The sequence below is a fragment of the Ceratotherium simum genome, chromosome X, assembly GCF_057802395.1.
Source record: "Ceratotherium simum simum isolate JZ-2026a chromosome X, ASM5780239v1, whole genome shotgun sequence".
Classification (NCBI taxonomy): domain Eukaryota; kingdom Metazoa; phylum Chordata; class Mammalia; order Perissodactyla; family Rhinocerotidae; genus Ceratotherium; species Ceratotherium simum.
This window is the reverse complement of record NC_141940.1, coordinates 26377662-26402666: the sequence shown is the minus strand read 5'-3', so window position 1 is coordinate 26402666 and position 25005 is coordinate 26377662. Positions and strand designations below refer to the sequence as shown.

Here is a 25005-nt window from a genome sequence, read left to right as displayed (position 1 = left end):
TTGCACCACCGGGCCGGCCCCAGAAACTTTTTAAAACAAGTCTTTCGCTGGTATAGGGAGTTTGCCAGTTTAATAATTTTTTATCAGTCCCTGGCATGATATTTCTTGTTAAAATATAGGTACCATGTTTGGGAGACTCACATCTTTATAAATTCTGTTTTTCTTTTGTGTTTGCTTTAGTTTATAATTACCAAATACATGTTAGTGTAGCCCTATACTGAGCAAAATAATTTGATCTGACAAAACTTCTTTCCACTAGAAGTTAATTCTGTGCTATTTAGAGAAATGTAGTATATCACACAATACTTATTTTATATAGTGCTCTCTGCTTTTCAGAGCTGATACATTCTTTATGTCCCTTAGGAGAATATATTTATGAACTATCTTTAAAATCTGTTTAAAGATATTTTATTTAAGGAATGCAGCAAGTTTGGTTTTATAAAATGCTCAGAGAGAGTGAGCCAGTTGGGGAGGGGGCAGGTAGGCAGACAAAGCAAGCACTTTATTTCCATCTTGTCATCTAGATGACCTGATGTGTTGGTTAGAACTTATTAGCTCTGTACCTCTCTAGCTCCCTTTAAAAGACAGAATTATTTTCTTTTTTAAAAAACAGTTTTATTTTTAAAATAAGTTTAGATTTTTAGGAGGCTAGGGTGTCTCCGGCATGTGGATGGCAAGCCTCAGAACTCTGGTGTGTACGACTTAGATAATTCCTTCGGTTACAATAAGAATAAAACCAGATTAACAATTAGTGGTCTCAGAGGGAAACAACCCTGGGACCATGATTTAGTGCAAGGAGAAGACCATACTAACGGTCATCTCTAAATAAAGATTTTACTATGTATGAGTACTTTTCAGAACAAAAGATAAACTCGAAGTGGTGGTGCAGACAACCCTTGATTATTCAGGGCTTACTTTGTGGCTTCTTCATTCTTCTTGTTTCTTCTATTACCTCATTATTTTGCTATTTACAGTAGCTTAATTAGAGTGAGCTAGGAAATGCAGTGTTTTGGACTTCTGTATATTAATTAAATATTAGTAGCTATGGATTATGTTTTTTATAGATTTAAAATTAGTGGAAAAATTATCAGTTTCTTGTACAACATCTATTCTGTTGGAAACTTCTCTTCTAGATAGAAGTTTATCAGTATGTGATATTTGAACATTTATTATTAATTGGATATGTTTAGTCTTATCTGCTTTTTCTTTACGTGGCCACCAAGTACTAGATTCACTTGAAAATAAAAGAAAAACATAAGAAAATTATAAAAGGAAGTTACACATAAAATTAAGAGCTTGAGACCCAGCCTGTTTTCTCTTTTTTGTTATAGACTTGTCATTTGCTTGTACGTCTTTCTCTCATTTAGGAACTGCATCTTTGACCTGCAAAACTGGAAATAGTAACCTTCCTATGGCCAAACTTACACTTACTTCGGTCACAAATGGCATTCATCTGTTGTCTCTATGATATTATTGATATTTAAATTGATTGTAAGTTCCTTGAGGGAATACCTCAGAGCTAACATTTTTTTCCCTTCCCTGTTCAACACAGTGTGGTATTATCATGAAGTGGTTATTTATTAGTAAGCCAGGCTTTGTACTGTATGTTTTTTCTACTGTAGAAGAGCCTGCTTTTAAAGTGTTTTAGGTTTTTTATTAGCTCCTTTTAACTGTACTATACATCATCAGCAAAAACCTATAGAATTTTCAGGCATCTTGTATTATGGTTTAAACTTGCCATAAGGATTTCAGGACCAGCAAAAGAGTCACATTCGGTTCCTAGTTAGGGCATACGTCTTTTTAAGCCAGGCTAGAGAATCATAACAAATTTTTAAAATAATTGGCTGTAATACAAGCTTCTTGCTTTGTATCTGTTGTAACTATTGTGGGGCTACAAGAGTTGTAACAAATCCGTATCTAGAAAAAGCAGTCAAATGCAAGGGAAAGAAATCCTTATCTACTAAAACATATTAGCAGGCGCTGGGAAATTTCGTTTTTGAGTATAGATACCCTTCTCAATATTTTTGATGTGTTTATAATAAATATGGCATCCTCCCCCTTTTAAAGGAATTGTCTGTCTTAGAAGAAAGAAGTAAACCATCGTTTTACCCACGTAAATACATGAATATATTTCTGACATTGGGGCGTTCCAGAAGATGATAAAGAAATGATAGCAGCTCCAGAAATACCAACTGATTTTAATCTACTACAGTAAGTATATTATGATAATTTTTAAATACTTGCTTTATCCACAAAATGGGAAATGTATTAAGTTAAAAATTACTTCTGCTTGAGAAGATCTAATATATGAGGTAGTATGTATACTTTGAAACAGTTTATATCAACATTCATTGGGCTCTGTAACAGTAGTTATTCCATGCTTTTTTGGTACTATGTTTCAAATTTATTTTTTAATTTAGATACTACACAATTTATTATTTTTGCTGTGCAGTTCTTTGAGTCAATAATTGGTTCTACAATAGCAACTGTTTTGAGGAAGTGTCATGAAATTCCTAAGTGTTCTCATTAGTAAGGAATATATACCATGCAGTAGTATTTAGGATGTAATGTCAGATTTCTATTAGAAAATCAAATGATGATAGGCTAAAACAAATCTAGGAGGGTAGGACATGCTCTCCATATTTTTGGCAGAAACAAATTATATGCTTATTGGTCCATAAAGTGACTTCAACATAGGTGTTTTCTTTATCCTCATCTTAAAAGCTACCTATACATCTTTTTTTTTTTTTTTTTTTTTTTAAAGATTTTATTTATTCAGTTTTTTCCCCCCAAAGCCCCAGTAGATAGTTGTATGTCATAGGTTCACATCCTTCTAGTTGCTGTACGTGGGACTCGGCCTCACGTTGGACGGAGAAGTGGTGCCTCGGGGCGCTCCCGGGATCCGAACCCAGGCCGCCAGCATCAGAGCGCGCGCACTTAACCGCTAAGCCACAGAGCCGGCCCGCTACCTATACATCTTATTCAACTTTTATTCTACTTACTCTTTGGTGTTTGATATAGGAAAGAATTTGAGCTACTATATGTAATAGTGACTGGTTTTCATACTAAGCTCCAGTTTCACTAGTGCCTCAGTGAAAAGTGAACCTTTAAACTGCCCATGGATCCCTTTAACTTAACTTTACAAACACACATACACCACACTATATTTGCTATTAGGATCTTTATAAGACTTGATTTGAAAACAGTCTGGTTGCTAAAAATTTTGAAAACAACAGATAGATACCCTTGTACCTAATGGTAGCCAGTGTCTGCTTTTGATGGTATACAGGTTTTCATTTTTAAAATAATTTTATTGAGCCGGCCCCGTGGCTTAGCTGTTGAGTGCGCACGCTCCGCTGCTGGTGGCCCGGGTTCGGATCCCGGGCGGGCACCGACGCACTGCTTCTCCGGCCATGCTGAGGCCGCGTCCCACATACAGCAACTAGAAGGATGTACAACTATGACATACAACTATCTACTGGGGCTTTGGGGGAAAAAAATAAATAAATAAAAAAATTAAAAAAAAAAATAATTTTATTATTTTCAATGGGGCCTAAGGGTCTACTGGGATATTGCCAGTATTTCAAAGTATGATTTTTAATGTGATTTAAATCCGAGTATATTGACTCTACTTTAAGATTTTTGAGGAAAATTTCTTGTTTTTGTTTGAGGGAGGATATGGGATAGTCTGAGAAAATTAATTTTTGGTTTGACTATTGTAAAATTACGTTATGAAATTTCTTAAATAATTAAGATTAGAGATAATTAAAAAGATTTGTATTATAAACTATTGACTATTAGACTATCTCAAGTAATCAGGGCCTGAAAAAGGATAGCGGATAAGAAGGAATTGATGTTGTGGAAGTAGAATAGACAGCATTTGACTGGATATGTGAGGTGGGGGCAGGGTAAAGAGAAAGAAATGGAAGATTCAGTCATGTGATACTCATGAAATTTCAAACCACTAAAGTTTTAACCCAATATGCTCCATAAACATATTAACATATGTTATTTCACCTAGAATAGGGTTTTGTTGTTGTTCTTTTTTTTTTTTTTTTTTGTGAGGAAGATCAGCCCTGAGCTAACATCCATGCCAATCTTCCTCTTTTTGCTGAGGAAGACTGGCCCTGGGCTAACATCTGTGCCTATCTTCCTCCACTTTATATGGGACGCCACCACAGCATGGCCTGACAAGTGGTGCCTCGGTGCCCGCCCAGGATCCGAACCCGGGCCGCCAATAGCAGAGTGCCAGCACTTAACCGCTTACGCCATGGGGCCGGCCTCAATTGTTGTTGTTCTTTTGATCTTAAAAGCTGAGAGAAAGCGTTGGAGAAAGACAGACGCATGAGGATATTTCTTCTCTGGTTGGGGATATTTTAGTTTCCTATGCTGATTACTCACTTCAGCTTTCTTCAGAAGGTTTTCCAATTAGTAATCAAACCTCTAGTGGCTCATTCTGTTAGTTGGGATAGCCTGGAGATGAAGATTAAGAGTGTAATTGAGCCTTTGATTACTCTGTGGCCGTTGGAATATTGGGAAGACTAGTGATTGTTTGCAGACTTACAGCAGTTACTGAGCTCTCTAAGAGAGCTGGTGTCCCACAAATGTCTTGGGAAGAAAGAAGTATTACTTATACACCAAGGTATTTTAAAAGCGTTTCAATTTTTTTTGTAAGGTCATATAGGCATTGGGAAGAATATTGATAACAATAGTTTTCTTAAGATGTAACAGGCATGAGGTTCAGGGTTAATGTTATAGTAGTCATTCAGTTTTTGGTGCATTAACTCTGGGAAATGGTATTTATCATAGGCCCTTCCCTCGAAACATTATAGAATATAGTTAGGATTGCCACTATCTTCAATATGTTGTTTAAATTACTTTGTAGGTAAGTGCTATAAATAGTAATTTTTTTTCCCTGCTCGCATTTATAAAGTATTCCTACCTCACAGCCTCTGGACAACTGCTTATTGTAGCATTAAAAATGGAAATATAAGAAATCTAGTTAGAGAAGACTAGCTTTAGAAAGATAGCCTTTCACTTTGATTCTATTTATTTTAAGCAAAAGTGGCACTAGGTTTACACATTTAGAGTGGTAAAACCTTTATCTTTTACGGGTGTGGCTCAATTCTAAAATTCATTGTGACCCAAATACTAAGTATGCCTTGCCTTAAGCATTTAAATGAGGATGTGCTACTACTATTTAGATAGATAGACCCATGTTTACATATATAAGAAGCATCACACATGTGTATTTAAATTAGTCTACTTCCTTCTGTGTGAGAAAATCCAGGTTGTACACAATCCAGGTTGTTCAAAGTGTTCCTCCTATTCCAAAGTGAGGGACAATTTCTTAGAACTATAGATTTACATCTTGGAGATTGAAGAGACTTTAGAGATTTCATTCTTTCCTGCATGTACGTTGTTTATAGATGAGAAGATTGAGAGGTTGTCACTTGTCCAAGATCACACAGTTTCTTAGTACTAGAACCAGTTCTCCTGACTATAGCTCACCACCTCTTTACTTCATAAAGAGTTTTGATCAATTAGCACACTTTCCCTATTGTATTTCAAATGATTTAGTTTGTAAAAATGTTGTATACATATTCTTTAGAAATAGATGTTTTGTATAGTTACACCTAGATTTATGAGTATTTTTTGAGTGAGGTAGGAGAGGTCAGAGGATCCTTAATATTGCTAAAATTTCCTAATAAAGCTCATCCAATGCCTAGTGTTAAAATAGAGTTTTCCCTGAGCTCCATGGTCTTTGAATCAGAAAATAAAACCAGCCATTGCAACAGAACACCACAGTTCCTAGGGTTAAAGTTTTGAGAGCCACTGATTTCATTTTCTATGCTTTGGTTAAAAATTAACAAAATAAAAATGTTTAGACATTTGTGTTTTAGATTATTATTTTTGTGGTTGGTTATGTGATTTTATATATTTGGTAATGTGCTATGGTATGATGTTTTGGGAAAGCATCTTAATTACACTTAATGCTAATATGGAGTTTTGTAATGAGTTAACCAAGCCTTTCTTTTAGAAAATATGACAAAAATTAGAAATGCCATCTCCATTTCTAAGGAAAGTTTTAAATAATTGCTTATCTTTCTGTCACAGGGAGTCAGAAACACATTTTTCTTCTGACACAGATTTTGAAGACATCGAAGGAAAAAACCAGAAGCAAGGCAAAGGCAAAGTATGTACAGAATATGGGACGTTATTTTGGTTCTTAAGGTCATTCATATACATAAATGCATACATATAATTATATACATAAAATATATATAGTTTTAATTATGTCTCAGACGTTGTCTTTTAAAAATATCTTTTTTTTCCTGATTGGTATGGTAAGCCTTGTGAACACGTGGATTCTTTGGCTTCTAGATCAAATATCTTTTGATCATTTATTTCCACTACCGTAAAGTTGAAATTAATAATACACTATTGTTTCTAGTAGTTTATTTTGTAAAGCACAGTATGCTAGGTAAAATGTGATATTCTGTTGGCTTTATTTTTACGCATGAGTAGTTAAATATAAAGCAAAGCAGTAAATGAAATGTCTTATTCTAAAATGTAACTCTACAACCAGTAAACCCTATAACCCTGAAAATGTAGCCTACAACCAGTTTAAGTCTAATGAGTTACAATTGACATTAATTTTACTCTTTACAAGTAATGTCAAGGATAAAAACAAAGTGAAGTTATGTGTCAACAGAATGCAAATTTAGAGTGGATAGCCTGAGGGCCCTGGATAACTTGGTGAATGGTTAAATCATTTTGCTGTTTTGAAAAGTACATTTGATCCATGCATGTATAAATACATTGTGCAAAAGATGACTTGTTTTTGTTCAGCATTTTCTTTCTCAAAGTGAATTTTGATTTATATTTTCTCATGACACATTTACTTTTAAAAAGTCTAAATAATACAAAATGTACAATGAACAAAGTAAAATTTTCCTATAAACCTATCACCCAGAGGTAATTTATTCTTTAAACATTTTGATGAACATACTTTTATACATAAACATATATATATAAACATGCACATTGAATTTTACTTAAATGGAATCACAGTATGCAAACTGTTTGATTTGCTTTGAAAACTCAATGGTATGTTGTCAGCAGTTTTCCTATCAGTGAACTTTTCTTGTCTGTAGTATTTAATGGTGTCTTAGCATCCCATTTTATGTATGAGGCATAATTTATTTAACTAGTCCTTGGAATATTTTTTTAGAGTACATATAATCCATGTGTTTCATAATTTTTTATGCTTTCTTAGTCCCTTAAAAAGTAGAAGTTTTGAGAGAGAGAGAAGTGTGAATGAATAAAAATGTTAACTCCTGACTATCCACAGACAACCATAGTTCTAGTGGTAGTATAGTCATGCGCTGCATAATGACATTTAGATTAACAATAGACCGCATATACAATGGTGGTCCCATAAAATTAGTACTGTAGAGCCTAGGTGTGTAGTAGGCTATACCATCTAGGTTTGTGTAAGTCTGCTCTGGTGTTTGCACAATGGGGAAATCGCCTAATGGCGCATTGCTCGGAATGTATCTCATCATTAAGTGATGCATGACTGTATATGTATATTCATTAGAAAACCATTTTTCTTGTTCTGCAGCCATCTTGCAGAAATGAAACTCTACTTTTGACTTTGATTGAATTTACAAGTTGGGACAAGACTCACAGTGGTATCTGAATAGAGGACTCCCCAGTGTTTTTGTGGCATAGTTTGGTTAGCTTTATATAGCCAGTGCTGTGAGTGAGGTGTTAGAGGTCAGATCAAGGATTTATTATAATAATAAGAGCCAGTGTGTTTTGACACCATACTATGTATGTTCCATCACTGTAATAATACTTTTACATGTCATCTAATATTTCAACAACCCTGTGGATTAGAAAACTTCCTCATTTTTTTTGTTTTTTTGTGAGGAAGATCAGCCCTGAGCTAACATCTATGCTAATCCTCCTCCTTTTTCTCCTCAAAGCCCCAGTAGATAGTTGTAGGTCATAGTTGCATATCCTTCTAGTTGTTGTATGTGGGACGCGGCCTCAGCATGGCCGGAGAAGTGCTGTGAGGCCGGAGAAGCAGTGTGTCGGTGCGTGCCCAGGATCCAAACCCGGGCTGCCAGCAGCGGAGCGCGCGCACTTAACCGCTAAGCCACGGGGCCGGCCCCTTCCTCATTTTTATAGATGGGAAACTGAGATCCAGAGAAGCTCAGTGGTTAGAGGATTTGAGCCCACGTCTTTTGAAAAATGGTGCTCTTAATCCACTGTAGTAGACTACCTCATATAGTCTATTTTTTAGAGATTTTTTTTTTTCCTCTACAAGATTGTACTCAGGTTAACATGTTTACTTTTTGTACTTCCCTGTATTATCACTCCTTGCACATTGTTTTTTCTAGCATAGCATATCCATTGAGCCATTTTAATTGTACTAATTAGTTTTTCATCCTGGCAGGGAATATTGAGGTATATGATAGATAAATTGCAAATATATAGCTCCATGTTAATTAACATTAACATTTTATACTTTTCTAGTGTACTCTTTGTAGTTGATCTTTTCTTTTACCCTTATCTCTGAAATTCCTTTTACTCAGGACAAAAGCCTTTCATTCTACAATTAGGAATTAATGGCTTAGCTTCACAAAGACTGACTCTCATTAACAAAATAGTGTAAATTAACAAATAATATCTTTCAGTTGTTAGGAAGGGGTTTGAAGTAGTTGTTAAGAGTAGAGTGGTTTTGGACTCTTGAAAAAGAAGGAAGGACCCTCAATGGAACAAAATATAGAAATATACAGGCTGTCAGTGAAAATAAATTTGTAGACCTGGCTGTAGACCAGGAGTCTGCAAACTATGGCCTGTTTTTGTACTGCCCGTGAACTAATAATGGTTTTCGCCTTTTTAAGGGGTTGACAATATGTTACAGATGATATGTGGTCCACAAAGCCTAAAATATTTACTATCTGGTACTTTACAGAAAGTTTTCCAACCCTTGTTCTAGATCACAGAAATGCGTAGGTCTAAAAGAGGCCTTAGAAATCATCTATTCTCATCTGTAAAGATTTTAATAAAACTCTGGCATTTTAGAAATGAGGACTGTGAGTTAGGGAATGACTTGTTTTTCTATGACAAGGTATACAAGCTGTGGGAAGTATTTTATAACTGAGGCATCTAGGCAACCTTTTCATTGATTTAGGAAGCCCCCACCCCCAATATTGACAACTTCCTTATAAAGGGGCTTCATTTCCACAGTGTTCATTAATTGAATTTTCATGATAAATAAGTATTGGAGAGAGGGCCCAGAATGAGAATGAGGTTGATACACCTATTCATACTATTTAGAATTCCTTTTTCAATGCACTGCAATGATTTATGACTAACAATAGACATCAGGTTAGAATGTTGAACTAAGTATGAGTTACTTATTTGATAAAGAGTTTTGTTTTTGCTGCCCACTCTAGTCTGCACCCTAAAGCAGCAACCCTATGAAGTAGGCACAGTTTTAGCCTCACTTTACAAATTAGAAAATCTCTCTGAAGCACAGTGTGGTTAAGTAACTTGCCCAAGATCACTTAGCTAATAGGAGTAGAAATTTCATTCCATACAGTCTGTCAGTCTTCAGAGGCTGTGCTCTTAACTACAATGTCATGTGAGGTGTATGGTAGTCTAAATGAAAAAATTGATACCACATAGAGGCTGTCATAACCATATAATTTTATTAGGACATATGTGTACGGCACTTCCCTTTAGGTCAGGTTTAAGCGTGTTATAATTATGTACCCTATTAGCTGCCTCTGCTCTAGCTTTATTTTGAACTCTCAAGGATAATGATAGAACTTACTCAACTTATATTTTTATGCAGACTTGTAAAAAAGGGAAAAAGGGCCCAGGAGAAAAGGGCAAAGGTGGAAATGGTGGAGGAAAACCTCCTTCTGGTCCAAACCGAATGAATGGTCATCACCAACAGAATGGAGTGGAAAACATGATGTTGTTTGAAGTTGTTAAAATGGGCAAGAGTGCTATGCAGGTAATGTTTATCATGTTCTTTCCAGTTTATTTGTACATTTTAAACTTTAGTGAGTTATATGAAATATATCCCTGATTTTTGAAATTGCATTTAAAAATTTTCTAACACTGCTTATTAGAAAAAAGCAAAAACTAGTCAGAAATCTAGGAATCTGTCTATTCAGACAAAAGACCTTTAAGCTGCATCTTGAGTCATTTTCTGCTGCATTATTTTCTTTTAATGGTGTATAATAAAAAATTGGTCAAAAAATATGCTGATGTAAACCCTGATTATGAAGTTTCAATTTCCCCTGGATTTATATAACTGCCATTAAAATATGAAGTCTTTTGCCCTTATAGAATTCTTGGTTGAGTGACCTAATATAATTACTATCCACTTTAGTGAATTGAATTATTTTGATCACTGTTGTCTATTACAAATTTTATTACTTGTGCTGTTTCTTAGCAAAAGACTAAACAGTTTGAGTTATATCCATGTCAGATCATACTAATTTTGTTTCTTCTCCATAATTTTATGACAATAGAAGCATTTAGGCTTTACAATGGAGGCTAAACCCATATGGTTTTTAAAAATTAAGTAAATACTATGCTCAATATACATGCTTAATAAAGTTATTTAATTTGTAAAAGCTATAGGGAATAATTTCTTTCCTTCATAGAATAATCAAAAGGTGCACATGGATAGTTTAGGGAGAACTAGCCATTTAAGCTTTTTGTTATTAATGAATAACTGAAATGCAAATCTTGTTTATAAATATGGGCTTATCTAAATATCCGTAGTTTTGTAAATAAATTTTAAAATATAAATTGGGACTAATAAAGAACATTTTAACATGTAAAATGAAAAAGAATTATTAGTTTTTAAGTTATCACCAATTGTGCAGAGCAGTGTATTTTCTTAAATTCAAATTTACCTTCATTTATCCATATATGGTTTGCTTTCATATAGTTGAGATTAGGGTGTGGATTTTATTTCCAGTATGATTTAAATGATTATTTTTATACACATTTGCTATTAAAAAATAATATTATATTACTATACTGTGGTTTATTTAGTCATTCCCTAATTTGAAAAATTATCCCCCTCTCTCTAGTTTCCATTTTGGGTTTAATTTTGTCAAAGAGATAAATTATGTCAGTTACATGATGGATCATTTCATTAGTTTCCTTTTTATTTTTATATTATACTTTTTTTCTATAATATTTTGTTGTAAGTAGTTAAGTGCATTAATCTTTTTTCTGATATCTTTCATTTTTGTTAACATCAGAAATCTCAAATTATATCCACAACTAATTAGGCTATTCTATTTTTGTCTAGTCTGTAGGGTTTTTGTTTAACTTTTTGGCTCATCAAAAATTTCTAATAAAAAATGTGAGAGTTTAGCTTTATACTTAATTCTTTTTGTTAATGGTATCTCAGTGTTTAAAAGAGTGAACATTTTCCTTATTTTTGTGTTGCTTATGGTTTGTCATATATTAAGATTGTACCTCTATGCCATCTGTTTCTAAATGTGCTTTCCCCCTGAAAAGCGGAATGTCCACAGTATCTCTCCGTTGATTTCCTTGAATCGTTTCTCCACCTCCAGTTGGTTTTGTCTACTCCCACTTGTGTTATCTTTCTAATACCAAATTTGATCAAGGAAGTCTCCTGTTTACAAACTTCCAAGAGTCATTCCTTATCTAATAAAATTCCAACCCAGATTTTCTTACGGCGTACTTGCTATTCTCCAGTCACAGTATGTACTCTGCCACTAGGTCTTTCTTGTTTTTTCTTTGCCTGAAATAATCTTCTTCTCCTGCCTTCCATATCACGATTGACTAAATCAAATGTCACTCTTCTTTTGAGAAGCATCCCCCAAGCCCATTCTTGGGCTCTGTCTCCTTCTCCCTTTGAATCTATTTCTTACTCTTCTCTTTCCATTACAGCACTTAGTATATTCTATTATAGTTATGCATGTGTATGAATTTGCTTCTAGGTTAATTCCTTGATCATGTGTTATTCATTTTTTGTATCACCAGGATATACCTATTTCAATGATTATAAGTGAGAATGAATAAATTCAAGACTGGCTCTTGGTTTTAAAATACTTCTTACATTTTAAGAAAGGAGAAACCATGCATGTGCCCCTAGTTCTATTAGATAATAGGTGTTGAATTTTATTGAATACGTTCTTAAGCATACTATTGGATGATTAAAAATTTAAAATATATCTCAGTGTGATAGCTTGTATTATTTTTATTACAGCAGCCTTGTATTCCTAGTATAAACTCTACTTGATCTTCGTGAATAATTTTTTAATACGATGTAGTGATCTTTTTGTAAGATTTCATTAGATATTTTTGTATCTTTATTGATTCAAATCAGTATTGTTGTTTTTTTATTCCAATATCTATTGCTGCATAACAAACCACTCTGAACTTAGTGATGTAAAAGAACAACCATTTTATTATGCTTAATGATTCTGTGGGTCTAGAATTCAGACAGAACTAAATAGGGATGACTTGTCTGGGCTCCCATCCATGATAGCTGGGTCCTTAGCTGAGACAGTTCGGATCCCTGGAGGTGACATAACACTTACGGACTATAATCATCTGGAGGCTTCTTTATTCATATTTGGTGCCTAGTCTGTAGTGACTTGAAGGCTGGGGTCACCAGCAACTGTTACCTGGAGTACCTACAAATGGTCCTTCCATGTGGCTTGGGCTTCTTACAGTATGGCTTCTAGGTTTGGAGAGAGTGTTCTAAGCGGGGAGTGTCTAGTTCTCTAGTACTTGAAGAACTCAATGCAGAAGTTGAATGGCCTTCATGACCTAATCGTGGAGGTATCATTTCTACTGTACTCTGTTCTAGAGAAGGGGACATAAGCCTCACTTCTGATTGGGGAGCAATGTCAAACAGTTTGGGGCCATGTTTTAAAACTCTCACAGTCCATAATATATTCTCTTGATATTTATTGCTCTTATCATATTTGGGAATAATCTTAAGCACGTTTCTTTCACAAATTGAGTTGGTTAATATACACAAGTTGTTGTAAAATATAGAAAAGGACTGAAATCTAGATTTTAAAGTTTTAGAATATCTCTAATCTCTTTGAGCCAGGTCATTCCTAGATAATGTTTCCTTTTTCTTTTCTTTATTGTGTAATCATATTATCTTTTTTGTATATCAAATTGCATGTATTTTATTCATTCAGTTGTACCCAGGTTCCGTTTTTATTAGTTTATAACTTAAAAAACATTTTTCCTTCCTGACTTTTCATTTTGTATATTAGCTGTTGTTTATCCAATTTTTTTTAATTTGGTCTACTTAGAAATTGTTTTTATCTGTTTTGTGGTTTCCTCTTCAGTCCCCCAAAGAATAAAGTACTGCTTTTACTTTAGTTCTATTCTATTTTTTAAAAAATTAGTATATTGAGATATACTTTACATACCATAAAATTCTTCCATTTAAAGTGCAAATTCAGTGGTTTTTAGTATATTCACTGAATTGTGCACCCATCACCAAAATCTAATTTTAGAATATTTTTCAGTACCCTAGAAAGAAAGCTTGTGCCCATTAGCTGTCACTTTCTCCTCACCTGTCCCAAGTCTAGGCAACCACTAATCTACTTTCTATAAATTATGCCTATTCTGGACATTTCATATGTATGGGATCATATAATATGTGGTCCTTTTTGAGTGGTTTCTATGACTTAGCATAATGTTTTCAAGGTTCATCCATGTTGTGGCATGTATTATAACTCCATTCTTTTTTATTGCCAAGTAATATTCCATTGTATGGATATACCATATTTTGTTTGTCCTTTCATCCCTTGATATACATTTGGTTTATTTCCACTTTTTGGCTATTGTGAATAATGCTGTTGTGAGTATTCTTGTACAAGTTTTTGTTTGGACATATGTTTTCATTTCTCTTGGGTAATGTATACCTAGGAGTAGAGTTGCAGGGTTATATGTTAACTCTGTTTAACCTTTTGAGGAGCTGCCAAACAGTTTTTCCAAAGTGGCAGCACCATTTTATGTTCTCACCAGCAGTGTTTTAGCATCCATTTCTCCACATCCTTGCCAACATTTGGTGTTGTCTGTATTTTTTATCATAACCATTCTAGTGGGTGTGAAGTATCTTATTGTCTTGATTTCCATTTCCTTGCTGGCCAGTTACATTGAGCATCTTTTCATGTGTTAATGGCCATTTGTGTATCTTTTATATAGAACTGTCTATTCAGATCCTTTGCCTGTATTTTTAATTGGGTTATTTGGCTTTTTAAGATTATTGAATTGTAAGAGTTCTTTATATATTCTGGGCACAAATCCCTTAACAGATATGTGATTTGCAAGTGTTTCCTCCCATTCTGTGGGTTGTCTTCACTTCCTTGATGGAGTCCTTTGAAGCACAAAAAGTTTTAATTTTGAATGTCAAATTAATTTTTTCTTTTGTCTCTTGTGCTTTTGGTCTAATATCTAAGAAGGCTTTGTCTAATACACTGTTATGCAGATTTATTTCAGTGTCCTATAGTTTTAACTCTTACATTTAGGTCTTTGATCCATTTTGAGTTAAGTATTGTGTATGGTGTGAGATAGGGTCCAACTTCATTCTTTGCATATAGATAGCCAGTTGTCCCAGCGCCATTTGTTGGACTAGTCTTTCTCCATTGACTTGTCTTGGCATCCAATAACCACCAATGTAAGGGTTTATTTCTGGACTCTGATTTTTATTCCATTGATCTACGTCTGTCCTTATGCCAGTACTATACTGTCTTGATTACTGTAGCTTTGTAGTAAGTTTTGAAATCATGAAGTGTGAGTCCTTCAACTTTATTCTTCTTTTTCAAGGTGGTTTTGACTATTCTGGATCTCTTGAATTACCGTAAGAATTTTAGGATCAACATTACAATTTCTGCTAAGAAGCCAGCTGGGATTTTGATAAGGATTACATTGAGTCTATAGATCAATTTGGAGATTATTGTCATCTAACAATATTAAGTCTCCAGATCCATGAACTGCCATACTTTGTTTTGATGTTTATTTAGCCTTCAGTTTGCCTTTCTTATTAATACAGGACTATTGGTGCTCACTCTTGAAAAAAATTATTTTGTTCTGCATTTCTTCATTGACCTACGCATTCCCTTTTTTTAAAAAAAATTATTTCCATTCCATTGCAATGTTAATATTTGAATATTATTTATTATAATATTTTAGTCAAAAAGAATATAGGTGTGACTTTTAATATTTTCTAGAATATCTTTAATGTCACTAGGAATAAGTAATTATATAGAGTTGGGTTCCATAGTTTGATTTTCAGATTCCTTTTAATGCAAAATAAACACAATCATCATTATGTGCTATTAGGTGATTATTTTACTGAATTTGATTCTATTTTATTGTTAAAATTTAAATTTTAGTGTACAAGTATTATGTATATGTTAATTTAAAGTAATGTGATAATGTTAATGTTGAATCTTAATGACTTTAATCAGACTTAATTAATTCTTAGAACATTAAAAAAAGCTGATTTTTTCCCCCCTCTACTGTAGTCGGTGGTAGATGATTGGATAGAGTCATACAAGCATGACCGAGATACAGCACTTCTTGACCTCATCAACTTTTTTATTCAGTGCTCAGGCTGTAAAGGTAAGATACATTTATTTTGGAAGCAGAATGTCCTCAAATGGTCTCTTCTTTTTTGTTCCACCTAAAGATATATTAGCACTTAACATGGAAAATAATGCCAGGATATTGAATTGTTTGTCTTGTCACCATACAAAATGTATAAGGAAGAAAGAGCAAAGAACAAAGTAAGAGAGACAGTCTGTTGAGACAGTTGTATTTATATGTTAAAGTTGACTAAAAACTTGGCAATTTATAATTGTTATGTTACTTTTATTAGATATATTTCCCACTTTCAGCATCTGGTTTTAGGAACAAAGAAATGGATTAAGAAGGGAGGAGGAAGATAATGAAGAGATACAGGTTCAAATGGCAGGGAGTAAAGTGTAGGGAATTAAAAAGTGCCATGAATAACAGTAAGTAAGTAAGTAAGTAGGTAAGTAAGTAGTAACTAAGTTAAGTAAGATATTGGTGAAATTTCCAGTTTTTCTTTTAAAAGATAGAGAAACTCTAGAGTGGGGAGTGGGGTCTTGTTGACAATGTTTTTTCTTTATTTAAAAATATTTTGAAGTAGGAGTGGGGAAAATATAAAATATAGAAGTGTCTTCCCTGGAACAAAGATATTTAATGCAGACATTTGGCAGGGGGACAAAATTATGTGAGTCGGGGATTCATACATCCTGATCTGGATCAGTGAATGAGTCAGTCAAGATCATGGGCAGGGTATGATCTGTCCCGTGTCTCCCTAATACTTGGCCTATCCTTGAAATTCTAGAAGATACCCAGGCAAATAAATGTTACAGAGTTTTCCCAGGGTATTACATTTTTTTAAATGAAAATGGCACCAAAAATGTGGGTATTAGAAGCCAGGAGGAGGGAACATTAACTTAAAATTAGATCTAAAAAGTTAAGATGCTCAAGAATGACTGATTTAAATAGATCTGAAAAAAAAATCGCAAGAAGCAATTTACTTATGTCTACTACTTTAATTCTACAATACTCCCTTAAAAATACTGCCATTGGAATTGAAAAACAAGTAACATTACAAGAAATGATGCAATTTATTTTAGATTGATTACAACATTCAGTGCAGTGTACATATTAAATGTTAGGTATGTGAGGCCTGATAGACAAATATATTAACTTTTGAGTCTATGATCGTCATAATACCATTAATGTGGTCACTTTTGAGAAATTTTAAAAATTGTCTTAACTTTAGAGTACAGAGAGTTACCTAGTTTACTTGACTTCCTAGCTAAAGGTAGCTGCAAATCCATATCAGAAAATTCTGCTGACTCTGCTCTGAGGAAGTATTCTAGTAATGACAATATGATGAACCAGATTAACTCTTTTAAAAAATGAGATATATTAATACTATTTTTATTTTGTCTATGTCCAGTCCATTTTTCTAGAGTAGAGGGGTAGAAGTACCTGTTTGTTGTGTTATGTTAAGGGCCATGTCCTTTCTTTTTAGATTCTTTTAAAATGGAAGGTTGACTACAGAACTGAACAGGTGCCAGAAATAGTTTGATGAGTTGAAATTCAAATTTTTATCTTCAGTCTTTCCTGTTACGCTGTAGTTTGGTCCTTTTTAGTAGGCTTCTGAATTGTAGTTTTAAAACAAGACCATAGCCAGAGCAATTTCCCTTTATCAGATTCATTTTTTTTCGGCATCACTGTGATTATAAATTAGGAGCTTGCCAACTCAACATTTGGATATACCTTGTCACAAACCAGATTGTCAAGATTTTTAAAAATTGAGGTGTTGAAAACTTAAATTATCAGGTAGATTTAAACACTGCCATAGTATTTATTTTAGATTCAAAAAAGCTCCATAAAGGGGAATTTGCCATATAGTCAAAAAAGTTAAGGTCCTTAAGTACTTTCAGAACACACTCTAAATTATTTTGATAGAATTCTTTTATAAATGAGTTAGAAACTTAAGTATATGCAGTGTATTTTTTTTTTTTTGGGTGAGGAAGATTAGCCCTGAGCTAACATCTGTTGCCAGTCCTCCTCTTTTTGCTGAGGAAGATTGGCCCTGGGCTCACATCTGTGCCTATCTTCCTCTACTTTATATGTGGGACGCCTGCCCCACATGGCGTGACAAGCGGTGTGTCGGTCCGCACCTGGGATCTGAACCTGCGAACCCTGGGCCACAGAAGCAAAGTGCGCAAACTTAACTGCTATGCCACTGGGCCAGCCCCTATACGGTGTACTTTAACCATTTCCTGTGGACTCAGAAGTGTCATTATGCGCATCAGTTATTTTACTGTAGTTTTGCTTTCTGCAGCTATTGAGGTGTGGAGGGATATTTGGCCCTATACTTAAAAGCTCCAAACTGCTTTGTGGTTGGTGATTCTGTGGCTAATGTTGCCTTCTTTTCTTTCCTGGTCAGCTGTCACTTTTTAGTTAACTAGTTTTTAGTGGTCTCACTTCATGTCCCCCACACTTAAAAGGCAGTGGCCTCTGACCTGATGTCCTAACGACGTTTTCACAACTGCCTCAGGAGTTACATGCAAGGAGTTTGTGACAGCTACTTTCTCTCCTGCTTGTTTTTGGGTTTCTGTCTGTCATACGGTCTGTGAGATGAGAGGAGGAGCTTTAGAAATAGGACATTTGTCAAAATGTATGCATTATGTTTGCTTTGAGATTTATTGATATGTAAGTGTTTATTTCATAGAAGTTGTTTCAGGGATTGAGTTACTTGTATTTCTCTAGCATTGCCAAGTTTACCTGGGTATAAAGTTTGGGAAGGTTCTGAAGATATATCCATGACTCTATATTAAAATAGAAAACCTTCAAAACGTTTTTGAGAATGTGCTTTTTTAGCCGAGGAAATGGTGCTTTTCTTCCAAATTTGTTAATATGTTTAAACAATCATTTGGTTCTTTAATGTTGTGGTAAATAAGGGCTCTTCTACAGCACCACTAGAAATTGATCTTACCCAGGGATGGACAGCATGATGTAGATGAATAATCTCAGACAAATTATTTAACTTCTCTTTGCCTTAGCCTTAGTTTCCTCATCTGTAAAGGCAGGATTATAGTACCTGCCTCATAGGCTTGTTACCAGGGCTAAATGTATGTGAAGTGGCTGGCGCATAGGAGGCTCAATGGATGTTAGTTCCTGTTCTACTCCTGCTGGCTTCGTTATGCCACTGGAAAGTCTTGAATTGCATGCCCATAGAGAAGGAGCTTATAATGCTATCCTTTCCCCTCTACTCTCCCATCCTCCTTTAAAATTCTAAATGTCCTTATCAGTTTCCTTCTCTGTGAAAGACCTGACTTATGCTAATCTTTTTTTTGAGGGGGGGTCTGAGCTATAGCCTTTCTTGGCATTGGCACTCATTAGGGCATTTATTATGAACTACCTTTAATAGTTTATTTTTTCCTTCCATCCTTCCTTCCTTTTTTGGTTATTCTTCATTTAAACTTCCAGCTAGATTACAGGCTTCTGGATGGGCGGGAACTACAACTTACTACTTATGTTTATTTGAAGCCCTTTTAGAGGATGATGGGATGTAGTCACCTTACATATAGTAGTGCTTAATACTACTACATACAGTAGTGCTTAATAAAGAAACCTGGCTAAAGTGAACTCTACCTATTACTCGTTCCCTTATTATCTTTAGTTCATCCTCAAGGTTGTAAATGTTACCTTGGATGCTGCGTCACCCTCAATGACATATGTTTTATATTAAAGGGTAAGCTAGTATACATATTATAGGCATGAGTAAAGTAAGCCAGGTAGAAATGGCCAAGGCTGATTGTGCTAGGAAGAAAGATATCTGTCAGAAGTGTGGGACTGTTTTCTTGTGCATGTTGAGAGTGGCATTTGTGCTATACTTACAGGGTTGAGTATTATGGTAAAGATCACGTAATAAAGGAGTACACCTTATTGTGCGACTATAGATATTTTAGTGTTAGAGACGGACTGAGAAGTTCTCTTTATTTTGTCCTTCTGCCATGTATTAATTTCTTACACTTGCAAATTTCAGGAGTTGTCACAGCAGAAATGTTTAGACATATGCAGAACTCTGAAATAATTCGAAAAATGACTGAAGAGTTTGATGAGGTAACTTATTACCCTAAATGTTTTGATAATTTTATGCATGTTGATCTTGATTTACTCTTGAAAGTATTCTTAAATTCTGAGTATTAGTGTGGATAAGTCCTTTGGCATCAGAGTCAATCAAATGATGGCTGTGTGACCTTGGGCAAGTTGTTGACTTAGCATCAGTTTCATCCTGTAAAATGGGGCTAATAATTCTTATCTCATAAGGCTGTTATGAAGATTGAATTCGGCAATGTTTGAAAAATTCCCTAGCATTTTATAGTACCTGGCACCTAGTAAGAACTTAATGGTAGCTGTTATTATTGTCAAAAAATTAAAATTTCAAGGAAGAATAAAATTTAGAGCCTAAGAACATATCTTGGAATGTTGTAAAAGGAAAATTTAGTCCATAATTGGGGAAACAGGTAGTTGAGGCAAAGAGAGGCACACACCATATTTTATTGTTTAAAATCTCTTTTGTGTTTCAAATATGAATAATAAGAACAATCAAATAAAAAATAAATAGTAGCTTAGACTTGAGTTGGTCCTTTATCACAGTGATATCTTTGAAGTACTGTTACCAATAAAGACATGTATATATTCACTATAATATAAGCTCTTACAGGGCAGGGATTTTTGTTTGTTTTGTTCACAGCTGTATTCCAGCACCAGTAGTTTTACTCTTCAAAACTTTGCATCGTGAGTTTTCAAGTAGAAAGCCTTGTCTCATTTGAGTTTTATTTGATTATTTTTTTCTTGCTTCCTCTGATGAAGGAGCTTTCAACTATCATTCTAAAAGATAGACAAGAGTTGTTAAAACGGCTTTGGTGATCACTAAGTGCTATTAATCAGTCTCCAAGTAGTTGAGAGGTAATTATGAGTAATGGTATTATTTTAACCTTCTAATATTAAATGTTTTAGTGAGAACCTTCTTATTAAAAGGAAACAGTTGAGATAAGAATCCTGAAATATGATATGAAAATATCAGCAAACTAAGTTGCTAACAACAATTAAGGTGATACATTTCAATATAGTCACTAAATGAGTCAATCAGAAAATATGGAAGAAAACATTTTTGTGGAGTATTATTAGGACCTTATTCTCAGATGAGAAATGTTCAAATTATATATGGCAGGACTTAAAATTAAAAAAAAAAATTAATGACAAAATTTAATTGTTAAAAAAATTTAGTAAACTATACTGGTAAAATGACCTTAAGTCTCTAGGATATTCTTGTCAGAAACTCTTGCTTTTAGAGGTTCTATGTAGTATTGGTCTCTGCTTTTAAGGACTGGTTTGTTTTTACGGATTTATGGAGAATCTCAATGTAATTTTGTTGGAGAATGCCCCATCTTTATATAGAGGAATACCTGAGTACCTGTCTTTCCAGGCTATACTAGCTATATTTCCATTTCTTTTTAAAATTATCTGATTGTTTTTGTCTGTTGACTATTTGATGCCTGAAGCTAATGAAGACATACGCTGTAGTATTTCGATTATTTGTAAATCTTACACCAGTCCTTATACTGACTGAGAATATGATTTCATCATTTTGAATCCATTGAAAAATATAACTTTGGTTTGATTTTGGTTTGCTTTTGTTTTAAAAGAAATTTAGTAAGTATATCTTTGCTTATCAGAATAATGTTTTGCTTTCATGGGAGAGGCTTTTTTTTAACCTCTGAGTAATTGGTATATATTTTCATTGGTTAAAGTGAATTCAGAATATCCATTTTTGTCTTAAATAAAAGAGCAGAGGTGTTCAGAGGTACTTGTACCTTTGCATCTTATTCTCCTGCCTACTTTGAGGATTTATTGGAGAAGACAGGTGAGATAAAGGAATCTTTTCAGCTTCTGCCCAGAGTATTTCGAAAACAGGTGAAGTTTTATTAAGTCATGCATTTTAAATGAAATTGCTGTTTAAAATTTTTGTTTTAGGATAGTGGAGATTATCCACTTACCATGGCTGGTCCTCAGTGGAAGAAGTTCAAATCCAGTTTTTGTGAATTCATTGGTGTATTAGTACGGCAGTGTCAATATAGTATCATATATGATGAGTACATGATGGATACAGTCATTTCACTTCTTACAGGATTGTCTGACTCACAAGTCAGAGCATTTCGACATACAAGCACCCTGGCAGGTCAGTATTTAGAAATATTTTCTCTGTATTTCCTTAGGTTAGAGATGAAAATGATTTTCATTAAAAGAAATGAAATAATGTTGACAACTTAATAATTTTGTTTATAAAGTAACAACTAAGAGGATATTCTCCCCTCTCCTCCAGCCCCCATGAATTACTGAGAATAGGATGGTATTTTCAGTTTTGATTCTGTGAAGGCATACTGTAGTTAGTATGTGGTGATTTTCTTGTGGTTAACCTACTTGATTACTATGCCACAGAAAGGGAAAAGAGGTGGATAGGAATGTGTTGGGTTCTTGAAAGATGTTTTGTCAGGGAGGAGTTTGATAGCAAATTTGGGGAGACTCAGTCATTTTGGCTATGTAGTCCTAATGACCCTTATTTTGTCTCTGGTATGCATAGTCCCTCCTGGAATGATGATCCCTCTTTAACCACACCACAGAAAGTTGATTTATCTTATGTTTCTGAGTAACGTTAGGCTGAGTCAAATTCTTTGATCTTTAAATTTTAACGAAACGAGTTACATTTTTAAGCCTCACACGTTTAATTCTAGAACAGAGATTTTTGGTGTTGATGTTGATAAAATCTTTTGGTTTCTCCTTTGTGCTAAAGGTAAAATTGTTGATACATGTATTGTTGAATATGTGCTTTTTGATTTGTTTTTGAATAAATCAACTAGGTATTGTTACTATAGTATTCTAAGGCTTAATGATAAAGTATTTTGATTTCTACCAAAAATTTTCATTCTCTATGTGTGGGGATATTCTTTTCCTTTAGAGCATTTTCCCAAAGAATTAAAGCTACGATTAAAGATGTATTTCTGCCAAGCCCTCCATTTTTAAAAATAAAATACACACACTCACCCTGTAGGTTTTTTTGATTTTAGATTTGAAGTCACAAGATAGGATTGTGATCTTGCTCTATGAACTTAGGTAGCATTTAATGTTAAGAACTTGATGGCTAAAGTAAATTAAAACAAGTATGATGGCATAAGGTGAATAATTTTAGATCAGGATGACAAACTGGTTTGCTGAGAGTGTGAAATAGCTCAGAGCAGAAAATTGGGAATCTGTTTTAAAGAGAGCCAGTAGCTACAAATTAAGATTTAGTTTTGTGTTTTTCTATCATGTAATCAACCAGGTCTGAGATAGTCTGTAGGAAGCTAAAGAAAGTATAAAATGGTCAGATACTTCAATTACTAAGTTTTAAAGCATGGGCACTGAGTCTTGTCTCAGGAGCAAGAGTTAAAGTAACAGAAGGTGGGAATCTGGAGGAAGTCTGATAAAAAGCATTTCATTGAGTGATATTTTATTTTTTGTATTTTTGACTTTTCATTTAGATCTGTTCTTCATAATTTCACTGTTGTCTTTATGATGATATGTAATAGAGTAAAATTAAAGGAAATCAAATGCTGATAAAACTCCAACTTTTTTACACATTGTAGTTTGATATAAAACACTTAAGCTCCTTCTTCCTTTGTTACTGAGATAGCTAAATGACTGCTGTGTGAACCAAAATTTACTTAGAAGGTGAGTCATGATCTCTGAAAACGTTCATTCTTGGGGACATATAGAATAGTGAGATTTGAGCCTAGTCTGGAGTCAGATTACCTAGTTTTGAATCCTGGTTTAACTACTTATGTGAACTGTGTAATCTGAGGCAAATTTCTTAATCTCCCTGGAGCTTCAGTTTCCTCATGAATGAAATGGGGATAATACTTAACTTGGAGGGCTGTTATGAGGATTAGGAGATAAATCCATGAAAAGTACTTAACATAGGTAACTGAGTGACATATAATAAGTATTCAGTAAATATTAGCTGTTTTATTATTGTTGTCATTTGTAGCAGCTGTATTTTTCTTTTCTGATAGAAGCAGAACAGCTTATCTTGTTTTTGATTTCTTTTAATTTGATCTTAAATTGTAAATTTTTGCATCTGTGAGACTAATTTCAACATTTTCCATTTAAAAATAGCTATGAAGTTGATGACAGCTTTGGTGAATGTGGCGCTAAATCTTAGTATTAATATGGATAATACACAAAGACAATATGAGGCAGAACGGAATAAAATGATTGGAAAACGAGCCAATGAGAGGCTAGAACTCCTGCTACAAAAGCGGAAAGAGGTAAACTTTTGTATTGAATATTTAAGCTATTAATATGTGACCAATTTGGTCACCATTAATTATGATATAACTTTGCTACTTCGGCAGATAAAATTTTTTTAAAAATTTAAATTTAAATAACATTTCAAGTTGTTTATATGTCTAAGTTAGTTTTGTTGACTATCTGTGCCACCAGTACCTTTTGCATATATTTTCTTTCTGTGTGGACTAAGATTAAGAGTTCAAGGCTTCAAGTAAGGAGTCCTGGGCCAGTCTGGCAAGTTGTTTTAAGCCTTAGTATTTTTCATCTCTAGTGTGAAAATATCTCTCCTAGCTTCATCCCTCAGCTTGTTGTCAGGATGAAATGAAATTTTGCTTATGTGAAATCACTTTGAATAATAATTTATAAGCTATTTAGGCACTTGGTTAACATTAATGACTGACCACCCAATTCAACTTTGAATGAGGAAAATATTTTTTCAGCCTTAGGCTAAATAGTAAATAAAATCTTTTGATGTTGTGTTTGATTTAAATTCCTCCTTCACTGGTGATATAGTATTTTGCTATCTGATATTGGGGATGTTTATTTTTATTTCTAATAAGCAAAGTCTGACGTTTCAGAAGTAGTAGTAATGTAGTTGAGTTAAAATATTTGCCATGGTAATCCATAAATTACTTACTTGATTTTGACACTTTACAGGGGGAGGGGTCGTAGCTGTAATTTTAAGTTGGTTATTTCTGAGATAGTCAAAAACTTTTTAAAATGCCCCAACTCAAGAAAAGCTGGGAAAATCTTGTGCATATTTCCCCCATGCCTAAATTTCTCATCTTTTTCATGTAGTTTGAAATGAAGAATTTACCTTTTGCCCCTTAATTTAGTTAATAAATTTCATCAGATGATTTATTAGGTAAACATAATGCATGTCTTAGTACTTGAAATTATGGCCTAATTCTTGGACATAAATTTAAGATTGTGAACATACAATGAGTGGGTATAGGTAAAAGAGTTTTGAGATTGAAATTCCTGTACAGATGTATTAATATAGGTTAGGGTTAA

General features: G+C 34.0%; 1 protein-coding gene across 6 annotated transcripts in view; it reads left to right on the top strand.

The window, feature by feature from the left end:
- STAG2 (STAG2 cohesin complex component) overlaps window positions 1-25005 on the top strand; it is a 114885-nt gene that overhangs the window by 43214 nt on the left and 46666 nt on the right. For 4 of the 6 annotated variants that reach the window (XM_087427380.1, XM_004437321.3, XM_087427379.1 and 1 more), the window contains exons 2-8: window positions 2068-2211; window positions 6118-6196; window positions 9875-10039; window positions 15573-15669; window positions 19646-19722; window positions 21640-21844; window positions 23818-23969. In XM_087427380.1, coding sequence (XP_087283506.1) covers window positions 2168-2211; window positions 6118-6196; window positions 9875-10039; window positions 15573-15669; window positions 19646-19722; window positions 21640-21844; window positions 23818-23969 — 819 coding nt within the window. In that variant the 5' untranslated portion in view covers window positions 2068-2167. Of the gene's footprint in view, window positions 1-1471; window positions 1492-2067; window positions 2212-6117; window positions 6197-9874; window positions 10040-15572; window positions 15670-15957; window positions 16062-19645; window positions 19723-21639; window positions 21845-23817; window positions 23970-25005 lie in introns of those variants that run through there. The other 2 variants (XM_087427381.1, XM_087427383.1) reach the window with 2 other exon arrangements.